A 19773-nucleotide genomic window follows, 5' to 3' on the forward strand; every position below is an offset into this window, starting at 1 on the left:
AAAAGATGTGTATTGCATGTATTTGGATATAGTTGAGAAAGGTGACAAGGAAAGTGCGTTGGTGACTTACTAAATTTGTTATTTTCGCCTACTTTGTCAAAATCGCTCAGTTTCCAAAATCGATCAGTTTTTTAAAACGATCAGTTTTCTAAATCGATCACTTTCCAAAATCGATCAGTTTTCAAAATCGCTCAGTTTTCAAAAGGATCGGTTTTCAAAATTAGATCACTTTTCATTAAATCAAATCAGACTTAGTTTTTGGGCATATTTTAAGAAATGGCAAACCCAATTTCCACTGTTGCTAGTGCTGAAGTTGTTCAATATGTGATGTTTGAGAACGAGGCCGGAACCACTTATAAGCCTCCAAAGTTGATGAAATGGGACTGTGATTTTGATGAGTTTAAGTGGAGGTTTTGCAACTATCTAAAGATCATTGATTACAATCTTATTAGACCTATTGAACAAGGTCCACACCGTCCTATGACAACTGGTACTGATGGTGAGGTTCCCAAAACCGTGACTAACTACAATGATGATGATCGAAGAATGCTTGCTGAAGATCAAAAGGCCTTTGGTATCCTAAGTGTATCCCTTTCACGAGAAATTGCTTTGACACTAAGAGACTACACCACTGCTAAGGGTCTATGGGATGCATTAGTGAACAAATTTGAAAGGAACCTGGAAATGAGAAACAACCGTAAAGGGATGTTGAAGGGAGAGTTTAACATGTTTAATTGCATTCAAGGAGAATCAATTGATAGTCTCGTCTCAAGATTTGAAACGTTGATTACAAAAATCAACAGTGCGAAAATTGAATTCGAGCAAATTGAGATTAACGACAAGCTTCTAAATTCTCTTCCTTACTCATGGAGCAGCAGCGTTATCACCATCAGGAGAACTTCCAGCCTTCATATCATGGTATCAAATCCGTAAACAAACTAAATACTAGTTTGTTGAGAGATCTCGGATAGTATTTAGTTTGTTTAGTTGTTTGATCCGGTTTCGGGATCAAACAAACTAGGGGCCGTAAACAAACTAAATACTAGTTTGTTGGAAAGTCACGGGACCTACAGTTCCAGTAAAAAAGATTAGATGACAAACATAAACAAAGGGGATAATTATTACTCTATCCGTCCCATTAAAATTGTCATGGTATGAAAAACACAAAATTCAAGGTAGATTGAATGATTATTTTTTTTGTTTATCAAATGACAATAATATCTCTGGAAATTGGGTCATCAATATTGTTTATTAATTTTAGTTGTGTGTGTTTAAGGGTAAACTTGGAAATTGGCTAATAAATTTTGAAAGTAGACATTTATAATACGACAATAAAAAAAGAAAATATTGACACTTTTAATAAGACGGAGGGAGTATTACTTTATTTTTGTTTTCAGAAAATTAGACACCAAATTAAAGTTTAGTGGAGTCTTGAAATAGGTTTGGTTGCTCCATAAACCCCCTCAGGTCGATGGGTTTTGTCCGTATCTTCTCCCGCGTGTTGAAATATGAGGTAAAATCAACAATGTTAGGCATTGGTCGTGCATAAAAAAACAAAAAACAACTTCATATTATACACATGTGTATAATTTCATATAATATCTAGTTACGTAATGTACACATATGTACATTATCATTTACCTTAAATTATACATATATGTATAATAAAAAACATGTATGGGTACATATATAAACGTATTATACATATATGTATAGTTTAGCAAAACCGAGACGTTTTATTTATTTTTTTTAATGAAACCGGGATAATAAATAAGAATTTTGGTTTTTTTTACTTTTTTTTATTTTTACGTTTTTTTTGTTTTATGATTTTTTTTAATGTTTGGGTTTTCTGTTATCCAAAATGGTTTTCAAAATTCTCAATTTCAAAATAGTTCTTACATGATCTAAATTATATATATATATATGAAAAAATATGTATATTTAATGTTTTACTCTAATTATACAATTATTAGTTAATTACCTTAGTCTAATGGCAAATGGTTTGACTTCCAACCAAAAGGTTATAGGTGTTAGTCTCATTTGAGACATTTTTAAGCTTATTTTTATACAAAAAATATTTTACACAATCTAAATCATAACCAAGTAAAAACTCATTTAAATATTTTATTGTTTAAATCAAACAAAAAAACATTTACATAATGCCTAATTTATTATTTTTTTTGCTTATATCGTTTCATCACCCGTTAGAGTTTACGGGCCTTTTTATTCTCCGAGACATATAAATTCTCGGAGACGGCCCTGGATGGAGCGACATTGATAATGCTCCTCCAAGTAATCTATTTAAATCCAACTGTGAACAAAATCATTTCATAATTGGTCAGAGTATTCCTTTTCATGATAGATATAAGACATATTATTATCGCTGCAATCTAATCTCTCCACTCGAAGTTTCGGGTTTCAGTTGTTCTCTCGTTGGTTTGTCATGTACTAGAAGTTTGTTTGATGAATTGATCTGGGCTTTCTATTGTTGTGAGATTCTAGTATTCTTCTTGATCTATTGACATTTGGCAGTGTTCTTGATGCATGTGTTAAGAGTTTTTGTTGGTTGGTTCATCATTCTAGTAAATACTGTATTTTGTATGCTCTTGTGATCTTTATGGTTTTATATGATATTGCTATAAAGTTTACAAGTAGGAAGAAAATATAGACGAGGAATCTTTATTTTTATAATATAATTTAGTGGTTACGGTATTGTCAAGAAACCACTTAATAAAGATGTAAAAAATAATAGTTTTATATCATTGATCCCCTCGCCTCCCATAACTTTAAATTTAGAAAACTCAGAGGGCTCCAGCTACCTTTTTAAAGTTTATGTATCTTTTTTTTTTATTATTCACTAATACGAGATGATAACATAAACAAAGGGGATGGTTGTTATAACCTTTTATATTTTTATATAGAAATAAGGCACCAAATTAAAGTTTATTCGAGTCTTGAAATAGGTTTGGTCGCTCCATAAACCCCCCTCAAGTCGAGTGGTTAATCCTGTTATGTTTACAAAAGACTTTTCTTAAGACCTGCAAAGGTGAGTATTTAGTTGTTTTTTTCTTTCGATTCTTGATGTCAGCTCACTGTACATCACTATGTAAGATTCTGTTTTCTGTAATTACAAGTCTTTAATTAGAAGTTGTTAATTAAGGTACAGTTAGAGAGATATATATGGCTAATACTCTTTTTAGCTTTGAGTATGAATGAAATATCTTTGATTTTTCTCTGTATTCAATCTTTGGAAATAGTTCTTAATTGTTGTGAGTCAATATTTGGAAATATTTCTATCAATCAGTTGACTTGTATCATTCCAATATTGCAATTCCCTTCTAACATAAATTACCTTGATTATTTGATTTCACTTTCAAAATATGTTTTTGAGTTAAGTGAACCTATCTCTAACTTTACTTTCTTTGCTTAAAATTTAAATCTAGACTCTTGCTCCCACGGCCATGGATAGGGCTCTTGTTGCATCTTCATCTTCATCCTCATTGTCTATTGCTCCAACTACAGGAAGATGGACATATGACGTGTTTTTAAGTTTCCGAGGGGAAGACACTCGAAACAACTTTGTGGATCATCTTTATGCAGCTCTTGATCAGGCAGGAATATACACGTTCAAGGATGATGAGAAGCTACAAAGAGGGAAATCCATCTCCCCTGAACTCAAGAAGGCAATTGAAGAGTCAATGGTTTCGGTGGTTGTCTTCTCCAAAAACTATGCAAACTCTTCCTGGTGTTTGGAAGAACTTGTGAAGATCATGGAATGTTCCAATAGTATGGGACAGAGAGTGTTACCAGTGTTCTATGATGTGGACCCGTCTGATGTCCGTGGACAGAAAAGAAGTTTTCTGACAGCATTTCAACAACATGAAGTGAGATTAGTAGATGATTTTGAGAAAGTTAAGAGGTGGAGGGAGGTTTTAAGAAGCGCTGCCAATTTATCAGGATGGGATGTATCCAGAATTGCAAGTGGGTTAGTTCTCTTGCTCTATCGTTTAATTATTTAAGATTGTAAACGGTTTACCCTCCTAAACTGATTACCATGAGGTCACATTCTTTGTATTTAATTGCTCTTTTGCTAATCAAATGCAGGCGTGAAGCTGAATGCATTAAGCAAATTGTAAGAACTATCTTGAGCTATACCGGATCTCTTTCAGATGAAAATATGATTGGAATAGAATCACGGATACGTCATGTGAAGGCATTGCTACGTAGAGGGGATGATGGTGTTTCCTTTATTGGAATTTGGGGAATGGGTGGGATTGGAAAGACAACAATTGCTAGAGCTGTGTATCGTCAAATCTCGTATGCATTTGAGGGTATTAGCTTTCTTGAAGATGTTAGAGAAAATGGTTCTGATAAGAGAGGTCTAAAATCCTTACAAGAGAAGCTTCTATCTGAAGTCCTAATGCAAGAACAATTTAAAGTAAAGGATTGTGATGATGGAATGTATCAGATTCGGAGAAGGCTGAACCGTAAAAAGGTTCTTGTTGTTCTTGATGATGTTGATAATATTAAACAACTCCTGTTCTTAGCTGGTACTCGTGACTGGTTTGGTCCTGGTAGTAGAATTATGATAACAACAAGAGACGAGCATTTATTATGTTATGCACAAGAGAAATATGCAGTAGAATTGTTAGAAGAAATAGAAGCTATGAAGCTTTTTAGTAGATATGCATTTATGGAAAACACCCCTCCAAAAGAGTTTAAGGAGCTATCAGGTGTTGTTGTAAGTCATACTGGTCACCTTCCTTTAGCCCTCACTTTAGCCCTCAAAGTTTTAGGCTCTCATTTCTGTAGGAGAAATTTGGATTTTTGGCAAAGTGCATTAAAAGCTTTGGCCAAAATACCACATAATGAGATAAATGGGGTTCTAAAATTAAGTTATGATGGATTAAATATCCTTGAAAAGAAAATATTTCTACACATTGCATGTTTCTTCAAAGGCAACGAAAAACACCATGTCACGAGAATTCTTGATGCCTTAGGTTTTGAAGCTGTCAGTGGAATAACTGTGCTTATTGAAAAATCTCTTTTGAGCATTTCATATGGATATCTTCAAATGCATGATCTTATTCAAGAGATGGGTCAATGTATTGCCCGTGAATGCTATCCAAACACCATGGTATGGGATCCCAAAGAAATCAAAGAAGTAATGACGACAATCAATGTAAGCATCCCCCCCCCCCCCCCCACACCCTTTCAAAAAAAAAAATTCTCTTAATATCATTTAAGTTGGTATGCATTGGGCCTTTATGAACTCTTGTTTCTGAAATGATGGTATGGAGGGGTGTTCAAAACCGGATATCTGGAGTTTCGGATATCCGAACATTTTGGATAGTGGATTTCACTATCTGAATCCGTATCTGAAATTTTGGATATCTGAACTTCGGATAACCGAAATTTCGGATATCCGTTCGGAAGGCGAAACGGATATCCGAAAATTTAGAAAGAAAAAAAAATCAAAAGTAATCCAACAATTCATATTTCCAGTTACGTTATTAAAAAAGAAAAACAAGAAGAACCCAAATAATGCACTGCTTGATAAAGGATATGATGTTTGAATTTTGATAACAAACAAAACACACCACCACCGTCGTTCCAGTCCAACAACTCACAACATGGTAGATGTGAGGTTTATTAATGAATCTGAAGCTGGTATTTTTCAAAGAATGGTGGGCCTGAGGTTTGATAGCAGCCGAAATCCGACCATTAGTCCACCACCGCGAGATGTGGCATTATCATGTTCTGAAGTAGGCACCATAATTCAACCTCCACCGGTGAGATAGAAAACTAATCTAAAGAATGGATTCTGGTATGAGGGTTGATAGCGGCATGTGTTTTGAATTTTGAAAAGATGTAATCTATTAGGGATGTATGTTTATTATAAAAATAAAAGAATTTTAAAAACTAAAATTAAGTTTTCGGATATTTCGGATCTTTGAAATATCCGAAAATTTTCGAAATCACTGTTCGAATCCGAAAATTCGGATATTCGAGATTCAGATATCGGAATTTTCGGATAATTCATATTCGGATTTTCGGATTTTTTGGATATGGATTCGGATTCAGATAACTCCCTTTTGTTATTAATTAACCAATTAACTTGTTATCATATATATATTTTGAATGCAAGATTTATCTAAAAAAATAGATATTTTTACTTTCTTAATTTATTATGAGAAAAATCATTCTGGTTCTAATTTCGGGGTTGCCACGCAATCTAGGAAATAATTGGTCTAGGCTATATACAAATTTTCCACCAAACAAAATGCCTAATATTTGTAACACTTTGGTGGTTAAGGTAGGTATGTTAGACAACTAATTAATGTGACTTGTGAGGTACGACAACAATTAATAGGAAACATTTGTGCTAGAGTCACGGCAATGAGCGTAACAGTATAACGATAGGAATGGACATAATTGATACGGCTTAAGTGTTCTAGTCAGTGGAGTGACTCTCAAACAAATTTCCAACATGCTTGGGGAGCCTATTTGTAATTTATTTTGTGTAGATATTGCACAAAATTCCTATTCATAGATCTATGTCTGTCATATACAGTTAGAGATAAAACTGTATATCTTTAGACTCTAACGTCATGAAGGAAAGATCAGACTATTTAACTATTTGGAGGAGCTGGCATGGATGAAAGAGTACTCATTATGGAATTAATTAACAATATTACCAAAGCTCACAGAGGTGTATCTATATTCTGCGGAGTTGGTGAATGGACCATGATTAAATGATCTTTACATGGAAATGAAAAATATTCATAATCAAAAGTAGCTCTAGTTTGATGTCAAATGAATGAAGTATCCGCCTTATTGGGTAGAATGCCTTCTCTGTGGGTTATTGACGTGAGTGGATATATATATATGTGTGTGTGTGTGTGTGTGTGTGTGTTAATAAAAGTTCCACACAAATCGGGTTTTAAAATAGGTTTTCCCTACAACTAAGCCACACACAAAAGGAAAGTGTACCTATTGTTTGTAATAATGTGTCGGCAAGAACCGAGTATCAATCCATGGACACTGCAACTTTCCATTACTAAATCTTTGTAAATGACCAACCGAACAAGTAAATCTCAAATTGAATTTTATATTAACTAAACTAGCATACAATGAAAATAAACAAGTAAAAACACAAGCAAACAATCAATCCAACAAACTATCTAGACTCATCCACTCTAGTAATATGATAAAATAGCAATGATATGATAAAACATCAACAATCTAAACGTAAATACTATATTACAATCAAGCAACCTAATACTAGCAAATAATCATCATGATGAGTTTTCAATCAAGAGATAAATCTAGACTAACTTGTTTGTCAAAACTACAAAGTCTCATAATCAAAGGAAAGCTAGCATGAAAAACATTCTAAACACCTAAAAATTACACTAAAGTAGCCAAACTCATGAAATCAATATCAACTTATAAAACTTTAACTAGCAAGTTATCATCAAGTCAAGAATCAAAACAACACTCATCAATTTTCCAATATCAAGTGTTAGGTTCCATGCTCATCAATATATTACAACCAAGTTAATCTTTACTAGTCATTCCTAACTTAATAATGTAAACAAAGAAAACATGAACATTCAAAGTTTACAAACAAACATCTAGAACATAGTTTTCCAACATGAATGCCTAAACATTTGTAAAACTAACAAGGTTATGCAACTCTAACAAGCATGAAAACCACCAATATCAACTCATAATTTCAACCATATTCTTGAAAGAAAACCAATTTACCAAAATATGCATTGATAATAGCAAAAAAAACATGTTCAAAAACAAAGAAATGCAAACAAAAAGAAGGATTGAAGATTGGAATGAACTGAAGAATCTTGATAATGGTGGAAGCCTTAAAACTCTCAAAGAAACACACTAAATATTTTTCAAGAGTTGAGAGAGAATCACCAAGGCTCCACGCCCACAAATGAAGAGGAGTTGACTATTTATAAGTTTTCGGGATAAAGTGCGCGATCATCCACAAAAGGTGCATGGTCGTAGTAAGTCAGTGCTTCACTTTCGCCAAACCAAAATTGCAGTTGCTCTGAATGTTTGACACGATCATGCAACTAAAATGCACGGTCGTACATGACTGGCACTATCGGTTGCACTATTATGCTTGATATATTTGTCACACCCCGACCAAAGGCGGCGGAACATGCCGGGGTGCAACGATTGTTCATAAGCGCATGACACTATTTAAAGCGACAATATTTAACAAACTCATTTCATTTCACAACATCGAAAATGTCACATAACCAAATATTCATAACTCAAATACAACAAAATATAACAAAATATAGCAAATCAAATATTGTTCATTTTTGCTAATATCCTAACAGTATTTGTGATGTTTTCTTCACCGAACTCCATAATCAACCTAGATGCAAACCTGTAACATTTCATAAAATAAAGTTTATCAACACAAAGGTTGGTGAGCAATTCATAAGTTTGAATAATAGATATATAGTATGAAAAGCCACAAAACTAGTATACAAAACCATAAATAATAGCTATAAACTTGGATAAATAGTTATCGCTAACAAGTTAGCGACACCCAACTATAAGGGGTTGCCAAATAGTTTAGGATTTTATAGTTATCGTTAATTGCATTACGTTAACGACACCTTGCCGTGAGGGGTTGCCAAATGGTCTAGGATTTATAGTTCCACCATCCAAAAGCGATAAACACATAGTCAAATAAGCATAGAACACCAAATCGAGCAATTATTCAAGTAAGGTATACAACAACGTTTGTGGTTTAAGACCCAAGTATAAAACATTTAGTTTAGATAAGTTGAAATGTCACCTCCAAAATAAAAGATAGAAAACGGGGTATGAAGTTACTCACGTTCAAGTAATAAACTTGAAAGATTGATTATTTGGAGATTTGCCGGAACGACGAGTTTAACGTATGAAGCCTAAATAAAAGAAAGTCTTGGATTTAGAAAGGTTGTCTTGAAGATCTTTAAATAAAATAATTGTTGCAAAAACTAATCAATTAAAGTTCAAGGTTTAAAATGTAACTATTTAAGAATTTATAATAATAACCCTTTTAAAAAATGTAAGTTTGCTCAAAACCGGGTTAAAGTATCTAACCTTAATATTTACTTAACCAATGTTAAGTAATAAAGTGGGGAAAATGCTAAAATGCAAGTTCCATTAGGCTAAAGATACTAAAACGGGTTTTTAACGAGTGTTCGGGTTGTCGGTTCGGGTCTTGACAAATGGTCGAACCCAAAGTCAACTTTCCAAAATATTAATTGTTATGAGATAACTCATTAAAACATACTAACACTTAACCAAGTACGTAGATCTATTGTTTAGAACTAACAACGCACGTTAGGCGAGTGTTCGGTTTTGTCGGTCCAAACTATGTTATGAGATCAAGTTGGATCCAACTATTCCAAGTACTTAAGAAAAATAATTAAAATCAGTTTGTAAACTATTTTTTAAAGAAATATACAAGTCTTGATAACTAAAAACACACTTGTGTGTCTTAAGCGAGTAAAAGTCGGTATAGTTCGGTCTCCATCTCACAAATAGTTCATAGATGGTTTCTACATGCCCAAATATCATAGAACTTGTATATTGGTTTATAAATGAAGAAAACTTAAATTTTACAACAAAAAAAATTAACTACAAGTCTTTTAAGCAAAAGTTTCGGTTTAGTTCGGTTTCCATCTCCCAACGAGTTCATAGATGGATTCCATATGCTTAATATCAAAGAACTTGTAAAAATGATTTTTGAAACTCAATTCTAGCAATAAACATGTTTAAACAACTATTTTAACAAAACTAGTAAACAAAAGTTCGGTTTCCGGTTTGGACTAGTTTCGGTTAAACCGAGGTTAGTCTTATACAAACCCACACCATGGAACTTGTAAATAAGATGAACAAACTAAAGGGTTAGAAGTTAGTCATAAGTGATATGTATAATAAGTTATGTGTGTGTAAATATATATCAAGAACACGAAGTCCTCCATGAAGCCTTGCCTTATGACATTCGAAACTTAACCAACCAAAGTCGGTGAAGTAACAAATAAAGGAAACAAGGGGTGTGTATTATATATATGTTGTACCACCATATTCAAGAGTTAGTAATGTTAGATGAACAAATTAGAATGAAAGACTATAGTTAGTTTGACTTGAGAAGTCAAAACTTCAAAAATACATAAGAAATAACAACCTTGAATCTATAGAGTTTGACAGTGTTTTTTGGAGATGTAGCAAGAGTAAAATAAAGAAGATGGGTGTGTATATATAGGGAAGGAGTGAAGGGTTGGGTATAAAGATTCTTTTATGGTTTGCATAAAAATGGGTATGTTTAAATGATCAAACAATGCATAATATAAAAAAAAACAATATTTTATATATTTTAAATGACAAGATCCAATATTTTATATATTTGAAATGTTCGGGTTACAAACGGGTCGGGTTTACATAACAAAAGTGACCCGAAATTGACGAATGTCACAATATTAGTCTTCAGGAACATGCACTATCGTGCCCGACATCATGTCGTGCCAGGTCAAATCTCGGCACCAGCTGTGCACTGGCTCATCTTCTCGGAAGTGCATGGTCATGCACATAAAGTGCATGGTCGTGTTGGGTTATTTTGGCTTGGCACTACTAGTGTAGGGTCATCTTGGCTCAGCATGGTCATGCACCATCCGGCAGATTCATGATATTTGTCTTAAAAGCGCCATATTTTCATCGTTTCTTGATCGAGCGATCACCCGGACTTACAACTTCACAAATAACTCAAATAAGTACCAAATAATGAATTTGCACGGAGTTTTAAGTAAAACGAGGATAATTCAATGCTAAAAGATGTATTCTTTGTGTTACATCAGATTTCAACCCATCTTAAGTACCGAAATGGGTTTTTAACAAGAAATAATTACTTCTACCATAGAAGGGTCCATAACTTCTATTTAGAATTGTTTATGTACCAGCAGATGATTTAACTAACCCTCATCATGCAATGACATTTAATCATTTTTATGCCACTACCGCTAGCCGCCAGAGGTATCCATCTAGCAATATATCCTTTAGATTCAACACCAACTATACTACAACCCCAAGAACATTGGTAAAGAACGTTATGAAACTGCACAACATGTTAAGCAAACTTTACAACGTTACTAAGAACTTTAAGATACTAGATATTCTTGGATTAGATGAAGTTTCTGAAGAAGATCGTTTAACCATAGCAAGAGTGTGAAATATTGAGTGTTTCTTATCACAACCTTTTTTTGTAGTAGAGGTATTTGCGGATTCTCGGGGAAAATGATTTAGTGTAGCGGAAACAATTAGAGGCTTTTAGCTAATCCTTTTCGAAGAATTAGATGGTCTTCCCGAACAGGCGTTTTAATTTGGATGTAACATTGATGAAGCTACGACGAAGGCTATGAACTTAGAAATCGAGAGCAATTTGAGGAGATGACCTTAAATCTTTGTGTATTGACCTAATCGAATAGTTTGGGATTCAGAATTGAAAGAATCATTGTATCTGTTTATAGTAGACAACTTGGGGTATCACAAAAGCACGCTCCTATCGCCGCAACAGTAGACATAGGTATTTTGAAAAAATGTGTTATACGACATGACGATTACCTGTAAACTGCTAACGATGTCTCTGATGGGTGGTTTTGCTAGAATAGGTAATAATAAAATCACTATTTTAGTAAATGTTGCAGGGAAAATTAAAATAGTAAATAATGCGGAGAAAAGTAGTGAGAATGATCCACAAGAAACTCAGCAAACTCTTGAAGTAGCGGAAGTGCTTTGTGAAAAGCTAAAGGACTGCGATGAGCGAGGACATGAGTAGAGGTTATCTATGTCATTTCATAACCGGTTGGTGCATCCAAAGAATCATTGATTTATTCACCCTATATTTGGTTGTTTTGTTTAACTTGATCATGTCGATTAAATATAATCGAGCGTAATTATATCTTTATGCAACGAAAAATAAATAAAAAAGATGCAAATAAATATTATTAAAATATATCATCGATGCTGCCAAAGTGCCAAACGAGTAAAGTTATCTATAGAGCCAAGTTGTTCAAGAAATTTATTCTGCATATATATATATATATATCATGTTTACTTTGTGTTGTTTTTTGATAAAATTAAGAGAGAGAAGAATGGTTTTAAGAAACAACATTTATCTGTTCACCCAAATGTATCTTGTATTCCCAAATCCCAAATATACATGTAATTCATTGTTATTTGCAGATATTAGAAACAGTTGAAGCGATAGTGGAGTCTGAGGACCCTGATCACAGGCCCGTCGCTTGTTCTAGTGTAGAACTTTTGAAGAGCATGAAAAAACTAAGGCTGCTTCAAGTTAAAGAGGAATTCACTCCCAGTGAACCTACATATTTTCCCGAACAGTTAAGATGGCTTAGTTGGTTACACTACCCATTTGATTCTTTGAGAATAGATATGATCGAGCTTGCTGGCCTCAATGTGACACAAGGTTCAGTAAGCCAACTACAACTAGGAAAAAAGGTAACATTCTTGTCAATCCAATTCTTTGATGTGTTAGTCTTACTTTAACCGTAATGTAGCAAACTTCATTTTTTCTGCTAGGTCGTCCTCCCCAACCTCAAGTTCATTAATTTAGAATATTCAGACTCAATAACAATGTTTCCGAGTGTTTTAGGGGTGCCAAACCTTGAGTGGCTAAATTTGTCATCATGTGCTCAGTTGGTGGAGGTTCACGAGTCTGTTTTTCATCATGGAAAGATTATTTACTTGAATTTGAGTTATTGTGTGAGACTTAAGATTATTCCATCCTTAATCAAGATGAAATCTCTACAGACTCTACTTCTTGCTGGCTGCTGCCGTCTCGAAAGATTCCCAGAATTCTCCACAGATATGAAGAGGTTGTCATTCTTAAATGTTTATAGTTGTAAAAGCATAAGTGTGATGCCAACGTCAATCAGACTTTTGACGGGCCTTACCACTTTGCTTATGGGAGGATGTTTTAGCGAAACAGATAAGATTATTACCAAATCTGCTTATTCAGGGTTCCTTGAATTTAAGTTCTTTGAGAGTACTGGATCTTAGTGATACTTTTCTAGATGACAGGTTCCCCATTAATCTGCATACTGCATGGCCCTCCTTAGAAGAGCTTGAGCTATATGAGAACATGTGCACCCAGCTACCTGCAACCATCTCTCAGCTTTCTCATCTCAAATATCTCTCACTTAGGTACTGTTACCGCCTCAAAGAATTGCCTGAGCTTCCATCACGTATTCAAGTTCTGAAGGCACATGGTTGCACATCTTTGGAAAAGATTAAAGATTTATCAAATACATGCAAGTGGCTGTTTAAAATCAGTGTCATTGGCAGCCCCAAACTCCTAAAGGACAGAGAGAGTCAAAGCAACATTGATAATATGTTGAAGTCTTTGGTCCAGGTATCTTCATCTTAGTTGAATAATCAATACTGATATCTATAGAACATTAATTACTGTTTAGTATAGTTAAAAGTAAATAATCATGTTTATGAATACAGAAATGTGCTGCTGTGAATCATCGATTAAGTATCAAGGTTCCTGGAAGCAAAATTCCCAACTGGTTCAGCAACCAACGGTTAGGTAACAAGACTGAACTGTATTTACCTCACAATCAGATCTCCAAAATAATAGGGTTGGCCATGTGTTGTCGTCTACCATCAACAGATATATTTTCTATCGCGATCTTGTTCAAACCGCTAGGTGAGAGAAATTTGATCGGTAGTCCAGCACATCCTACCAAAAGCGTAGATGGTGTGTGGGTTGGATTCTTGTCGGTTGATATCCTTGGGAATCTATGTCATGTTCTTGAATCTGAAAATCTTATCATAAGTTTTGAAGGTTATAATATTGTGGAATGTGGGGTCTGTGTCATTTTCAAAGATGATATCAAACCAATGGCAGGAACAGGATCATGGATCCCAGATTTTGATACACTAGGTAGGATGACCATTCCGTTGCAACTAGTGAGGTATTGAAGCATGGAAGACGGTCATCACCTACTTTTTCCTTCGATCTTGGGAATACCGGTAACCATAATTCAGTTTTAGTTAATATGTGATTGTATAATCTCAACTTCTCAAGTAGTCAAGATTCTTGAATCAATATGTTAATGTGATCATTTTTGCCTTCTTAACAATGCATTGAACTATCGAAATATATACACGAGAATTTCATCTAGGTAAGCTATTGAACTATCACTATCGTCAATTTTTTTTGTCGACTAACGTTGCTTGTCTTCCAATGATCAGTGATTCACAGCCTTCAAATCTTAATATATAGTGTTATTTGTTTGATGCACTTTCAATATATATGATCATCAATTCATTCATTCATTGGGGCATTCTTTTTGTCAGTTTAATTCAGTTCCTGGTATACTGGATTCTCATATGTCTACACGGATCTTTTTGTTATACCTACTTTTTCGTAACAAAAATTGTCCTAATAATTGACAATAACTTAAATTACTGACACTTGTTCATGATCCATCCTGTGTTGAAAATAACAATATGCACTTACGACACACTGACTTGTACTAAATTCTTGATTTTAATTGCTGGTCTATGATGCACATACTTATATTGTTGTTCATTTTGATGTTTGATGATGCTGTTTTTATATATTTTCAATGTTGTTTGATTTTTTATGATGCTATTTTTATCTTCAATGTTGTTTGATTTTTCATGTAGGCTGTTTTGAAGCTGATTGTCCGAATGTTGTTGTTGGAGTGTTTTTGATGTGTCGGATGTTAATTAAACATCTTTTTATAAAAACTGTGGATTCTTCAGTGATCTTTTCAAACAACTCATTTTGACCCGTACCTATTTTTGTCAATATAAGCTCTGACCTGAACCAACTTTTGCCATGTCCGATTTGACCCGTACATAATTTTTGTCAGGTCCAGCCTTGATGGGCGTGACAGAATAAGCGCACTACCATCTCAAAGCCGCGTTGCTAGTTTCATGATGAAATCTTCTTCATCTCAGATGAGTCAAAGCCAAACCCGAGCTTGAAAACTATTAACGAGTCAAGATCAAACTTTAGACATGGAGCTCGAAACGGGCCAAGCTTGAACTTTTGATTGCACCTTTAGTCACTTGTGCTTTTTCACATTCGGAAACTTATTTAACTAGATCATTGTTGTCTACTTCAGTTTCTTGATTATTTTCGTGACTTCAACTGAACCATTCAGCTGCAACTCTAGCTAACATAAATAGGTGGCAAATTTTATATAATTTTTATATGCCAAGTATAAGTATTTTATCATTTTTACTTGAGGCTATAAACAACTATCCTTTAAGTCTTAACATTTGCATATTTTAGTTGACGTATACTTTTGTCTTAAGATTCAATATCTCAAAAATGGGTTGGGCTTGGAACAAAATTTTAGAAACTGGAACCAGAACCGGGTATTTTTAATAGATTAATAATTGGCTAACCGACTATTGCCGTTGGCAATGTTTTTTTCCCGTTTCCAAGCAGCTAAATAGCCGCCATTAGGCCCATTTGCATTCACGTGTTAGACTATTAGTATAAATAGGTATTGAACGTATTGGTTTTGATTACGCAACTTCTATACCTCTTGAAACCTCTAAAAGTTTCGACCGGTCAAAAACTCTCAATTCTCAAATGGCAAATGAAGCAAACGTGGTGTTGATACCAGAAACAAAGAGAAAACCCGAAATTTTTGTGAAACTTGATTTATGTCTAATGTCGAACAACACTAAAATGGCTTGTTACAAGAATTGTAACGTGTTCCTCAAAGCCACGTCCAGCTCCACTTTAAATGCTCATTTGGCAACGCATTATAAAGCCTTATATATACAACACATTGATATAGCTAGGCCAAAGATTCTTTGGGGCTAGCTCAAAATATAAATTAATGTTCAAAATTCAAGTTTGTAGTCAAATAAAATAATGTTTAAAATTCAAGTTTCTAGCCAAATAAATAAATCTATATATATTCTTCAAAGCCTAAAAGGGTATTTTGTAATATATTTATTATAAATCAAATTTTTTTAACTGTTGCTCTGAGATCGAACCCTCGCCTTTTTGGTTAAGGCATGAGTAATGCTACTTAGACTATATGTGGTGGTTGCCTAAGAAGGCATCACCCATGACCAATGACATCATTGATTAGCCATTGGCCAACATCTCTCTTCCTCGTTAACGCCGCCAATCTTCTTGCGCCTCCGCCCTTGGCGCCCCACGTGCCAGTGCTTAACATTTTTTGGCGCCGTGGAAGATGATGACATGGTCATGGGTGGCGCCCCCTTGGACAACCACAACACATGGTCGATCTTACCACCGGTTTTGAAGCTTAATAGGTTTGAAAATAAACAACAAATCAAAAGTCAATTCAAAAATCAATTTGCGGATTTGGGACGGCTTTGACCTAAGTGGAAGTAACTTGTTCAAAAATTTCGAATCAGGTCATATTTCAAAATTTTCAAGTTGGGCTTATATTCCGAAAGCGTTAACTTGAAGTAAACAATAAAAAAATAAAATATATGATGTTGAATCGATTCAACCTTCTATCAAGCAGTACAATTTTTAGTTTAGTATTTTTCTATTTTTTGAATCCTATACTCTTAAATCTTAATGATGAATGTACATAATGGTGCTAAAAAAGACTCATGAATCATGATGATTCTTTCGCATTACCAAATTGCCTTCTATGGAAGAAATTAGGCCAATTTGATGTCAAAAACTTCCACATGAAATGATAATAAATACCTTGACTATTATCTTAGCGATTATGATAGCAAATGTATGCAAATAGTGCTTTCTGACCTTCCACTTGTTACTTTTCACATAACAACTTTGGAAGTGAAATGTGTGGATTCTAATTGGGCTTTTCTAACCACACCTCCGGTGTGGTTAGAAAACCGCACAAACCGTCGCGTATAGCTCAAACCGTCGTATATAGATGTTTTTTTAAAAAGACGTGTTTTTTTGTCTTTTGTCTAACCGCCGCGTATAGCTCTAACCATGGCATATAGGTGTTTTTTAAAAAACGTGTTTTTTTGTCTTTTTATGTTTAATGTATATTTTAGTTTTAATTTAATTTTATTTATTTTGATTATTGTTTTTTATTTTATTGTCTTATTAAAAATACAACAATTATAACGAAGCAACGTAAATAAATGATATATATATATACACACACAACTATTACAATAAATTTGTACAAATAATAACAAAACGTAGAAATCTATCTAAATGGCAGCGTCACTAGCGTGGTAACGGGCGATGCTTAAATCGTAGGATTATATGACGATGAAAACACAAAACCACCACCACGTTCTGACCATGAAGCGAGCACATCGAGCATTAGGCTTGGTCGCGAGGACAACGAAGACGTTGTACAATAAAAAACGCAAAAACCACCACCATTACAACGAGTTTGTACAAATAATAACATTGCTTTTTTTGAACGGCCAACTAAGTAACGCCGGGTACTCCGTACGCGGCCCCATTGGCTAAAGGTAGCCCGAGCTGGCCACTAGTCCAGACGGACGGAGCCCCTAGCGGTCCACCTGTTGAGGGATTCACCGGATAAAACTCGACCTCAAGCCCGTCAAACGGCACGACAGCGAGGATTCGTTATAATTTTATAATTGTTGATAAAGAAAATAAAAAAAAAATCTATTTTTATTAAAACAACAAAATAAAAAAAACAATAACTAAAAGTAATATAAAATTAACACAAAAAGACAAAAAACGTCTTTTTAGAAAAGTACCCTTAAACGCCGTGACTAGCATTAACCCTGGCATATAAGGCGGTGTGGGTGTAGTTAGGAAGACCCTTTTAATTCTAAGTTTAAACTCAATTGGTTTGACAAATGTAGATTCATTGAAATAAGTGTTGAAAGGGATGTTGTATTTTGTTCTTGACTTGGTTTGTTGCTAACTTAAAACACTATTTGTAACCAAAAACTATTGCGAAAGCTTTGTTGGGTTTTGGGAGGTCTGTTCTCCGGTTATTGGCTTAATGAAGATCGAAGACAAGGGAGGCTTGTTAACCGGCTCTTATTCTATTTTACTTGAGTCCGTTTAGTTATATTGTACAAAGTCAGAAACCGTATTCTATATCCATATATTTTTTCTTTCTTGTACTTGTAATCCCTCGCGAGAGTGAGAGACAGAAAGTACTACCAATAACAAACCTTGGTTATAACCCGTGGACGTTGCTTACTCGCCATATTCGAACCATTAATTAAAATTCGTGTGTTCTTGCTCTACTTTTTTTTCCTGCACTTGCAACGACATTCTTGATATTATTTAAGCGATTAAAGATGCTGGAAATCTACTCTAGAGCTTGCAAATGTTTGCTTAAAAGTTTGGATAAGCATAGTCTTTGATCTAGTATATAAGTAAATGAAATAAGTTATGTGTTAAGTACATCCAACCATTGTGGTTAAAAATTTTGAAGAGTCCACAAAACTAATGAGAAATAGGATTTTAAAACGAAAATAATAATCACTTAGACAAAGATAACATTGCTAGTTTTGGTTCAACTATTGATATATAATAGTTTTTTTTATTGGAAAATTGGTTTTAAATAATCCTAACTATGTTCTATTGGCAAATAACAGTCTCAACTTAACACTTAGCTGGTGACGGTCCGAGCTAAAGATGTATTTGTTTTCAACGGTCCACAACTAACGGAATGTTAACTCCGTTAGTTTGGTGCTTACGTGGCAGCATAGGTGTCAAAATTTTCTTATGGCAGCTTACATGGCATGTGTCTTTTTAAATTATTTATAAATATATTATATATAACATATTAAAAAATATTTAACCCATTGTCACAACCCACCCCCTCCCCCTTCTACAGTCACCACTTCATCTTCAGCAGTCTAGCGAGCCACCACCACCATCTCCAGCGAGTAACCACCGCCTTCTCAAACTCAAATATTGATGACCAATATTGTTAGGACCCTTCCTCTCTCACCATCGTCTTCTCCATTTGTCTTCCTCTCCGATCGAAGAAACATCACCCACCATCGCCGTCCAATATGCCCAAACACACCACCCCCGACCATTGTTGCTGGAATCAGAATGGAAATCATGATTGCTAATACTAATGGATTTTCAGAGATAAATTCATATTTGATTGGAGTTGGGAGACAAGATCTGGGCCGACGGCGACACAGGCGATTAATGGTGGTGCGGATAGTGAGAGATCTGTATCACCTGAATAATGGAATTGAAGATCGCCGAAGAAGACGACTACGCAGGAATAATGGGAGTTGCAGGTCATCTTTTCCCTTCTGGTTGCCTCCTCCACAACCATAGAAATCCCCTACTCTCCGGTCGCAACCGTCTCCACCATTCATCTACCTTGGAGATGAAGAAACCACCGCCATTGTTCGCTGTAATACCGTCGAAGAAGTGAAACAACGACGAAGATGAGGCAAACATGGTCGGAACAAGATAGTCCCATCTGATATGATTTATCAATAGTTTATGGCCAAAGTATTAATTAGGAAAGAGGTGGCCCACAAATTTGACACATATACTCTCCGGTCGTAACCGTCTCCACCATTATTCTACCTTGGAGATGAAGAAACCACCGCCATTGTTCGCCGTAATACCGTCAGAGAAGTGAAACAACGACGAAGATGAGGCAAACATGGTCGGAACAAGATAGTCCCATCTGATCTGATTTATCAATAGTTTATGGCCAAAGTATTAATTAGGAAAGAGGTGGC

The 19773-nt window shown here is 34.7% G+C and overlaps 1 protein-coding gene across 1 annotated transcript; it reads left to right on the forward strand.

The window, feature by feature from the left end:
- The first annotated feature begins 3461 nt into the window (after positions 1-3461).
- On the forward strand, positions 3462-19263 carry LOC143554821 (disease resistance protein Roq1-like). The gene is made up of 7 exons (XM_077044497.1): positions 3462-4012; positions 4105-5182; positions 12271-12546; positions 12628-12963; positions 13067-13459; positions 13558-14027; positions 19158-19263. Exons 1-7 carry the CDS (start codon positions 3462-3464, stop codon positions 19261-19263), a joined length of 3210 nt encoding a protein of 1069 aa, XP_076900612.1.
- The last annotated feature ends 510 nt before the right edge of the window (positions 19264-19773 follow it).

This window comes from Bidens hawaiensis, unplaced genomic scaffold, assembly GCF_021521415.1.
Source record: "Bidens hawaiensis isolate Kalapana, Puna unplaced genomic scaffold, B.hawaiensis_p1.1 tig00017855_1, whole genome shotgun sequence".
NCBI classification, from domain to species: Eukaryota; Viridiplantae; Streptophyta; class Magnoliopsida; order Asterales; family Asteraceae; genus Bidens; species Bidens hawaiensis.

Excerpts from the sequence above, each read along its gene's own strand:
- LOC143554821 (XM_077044497.1), top strand. The coding sequence starts at position 3,462 with ATGGATAGGGCTCTTGTTGCATCTTCATCTTCATCCTCATTGTCTATT. Across the intron at positions 5,183-12,270 it reads AAGTAATGACGACAATCAAT|ATATTAGAAACAGTTGAAGC; the intron begins GTAAGCATCCCC and ends TGTTATTTGCAG. Across the intron at positions 13,460-13,557 it reads TGTTGAAGTCTTTGGTCCAG|AAATGTGCTGCTGTGAATCA; the intron begins GTATCTTCATCT and ends TTATGAATACAG.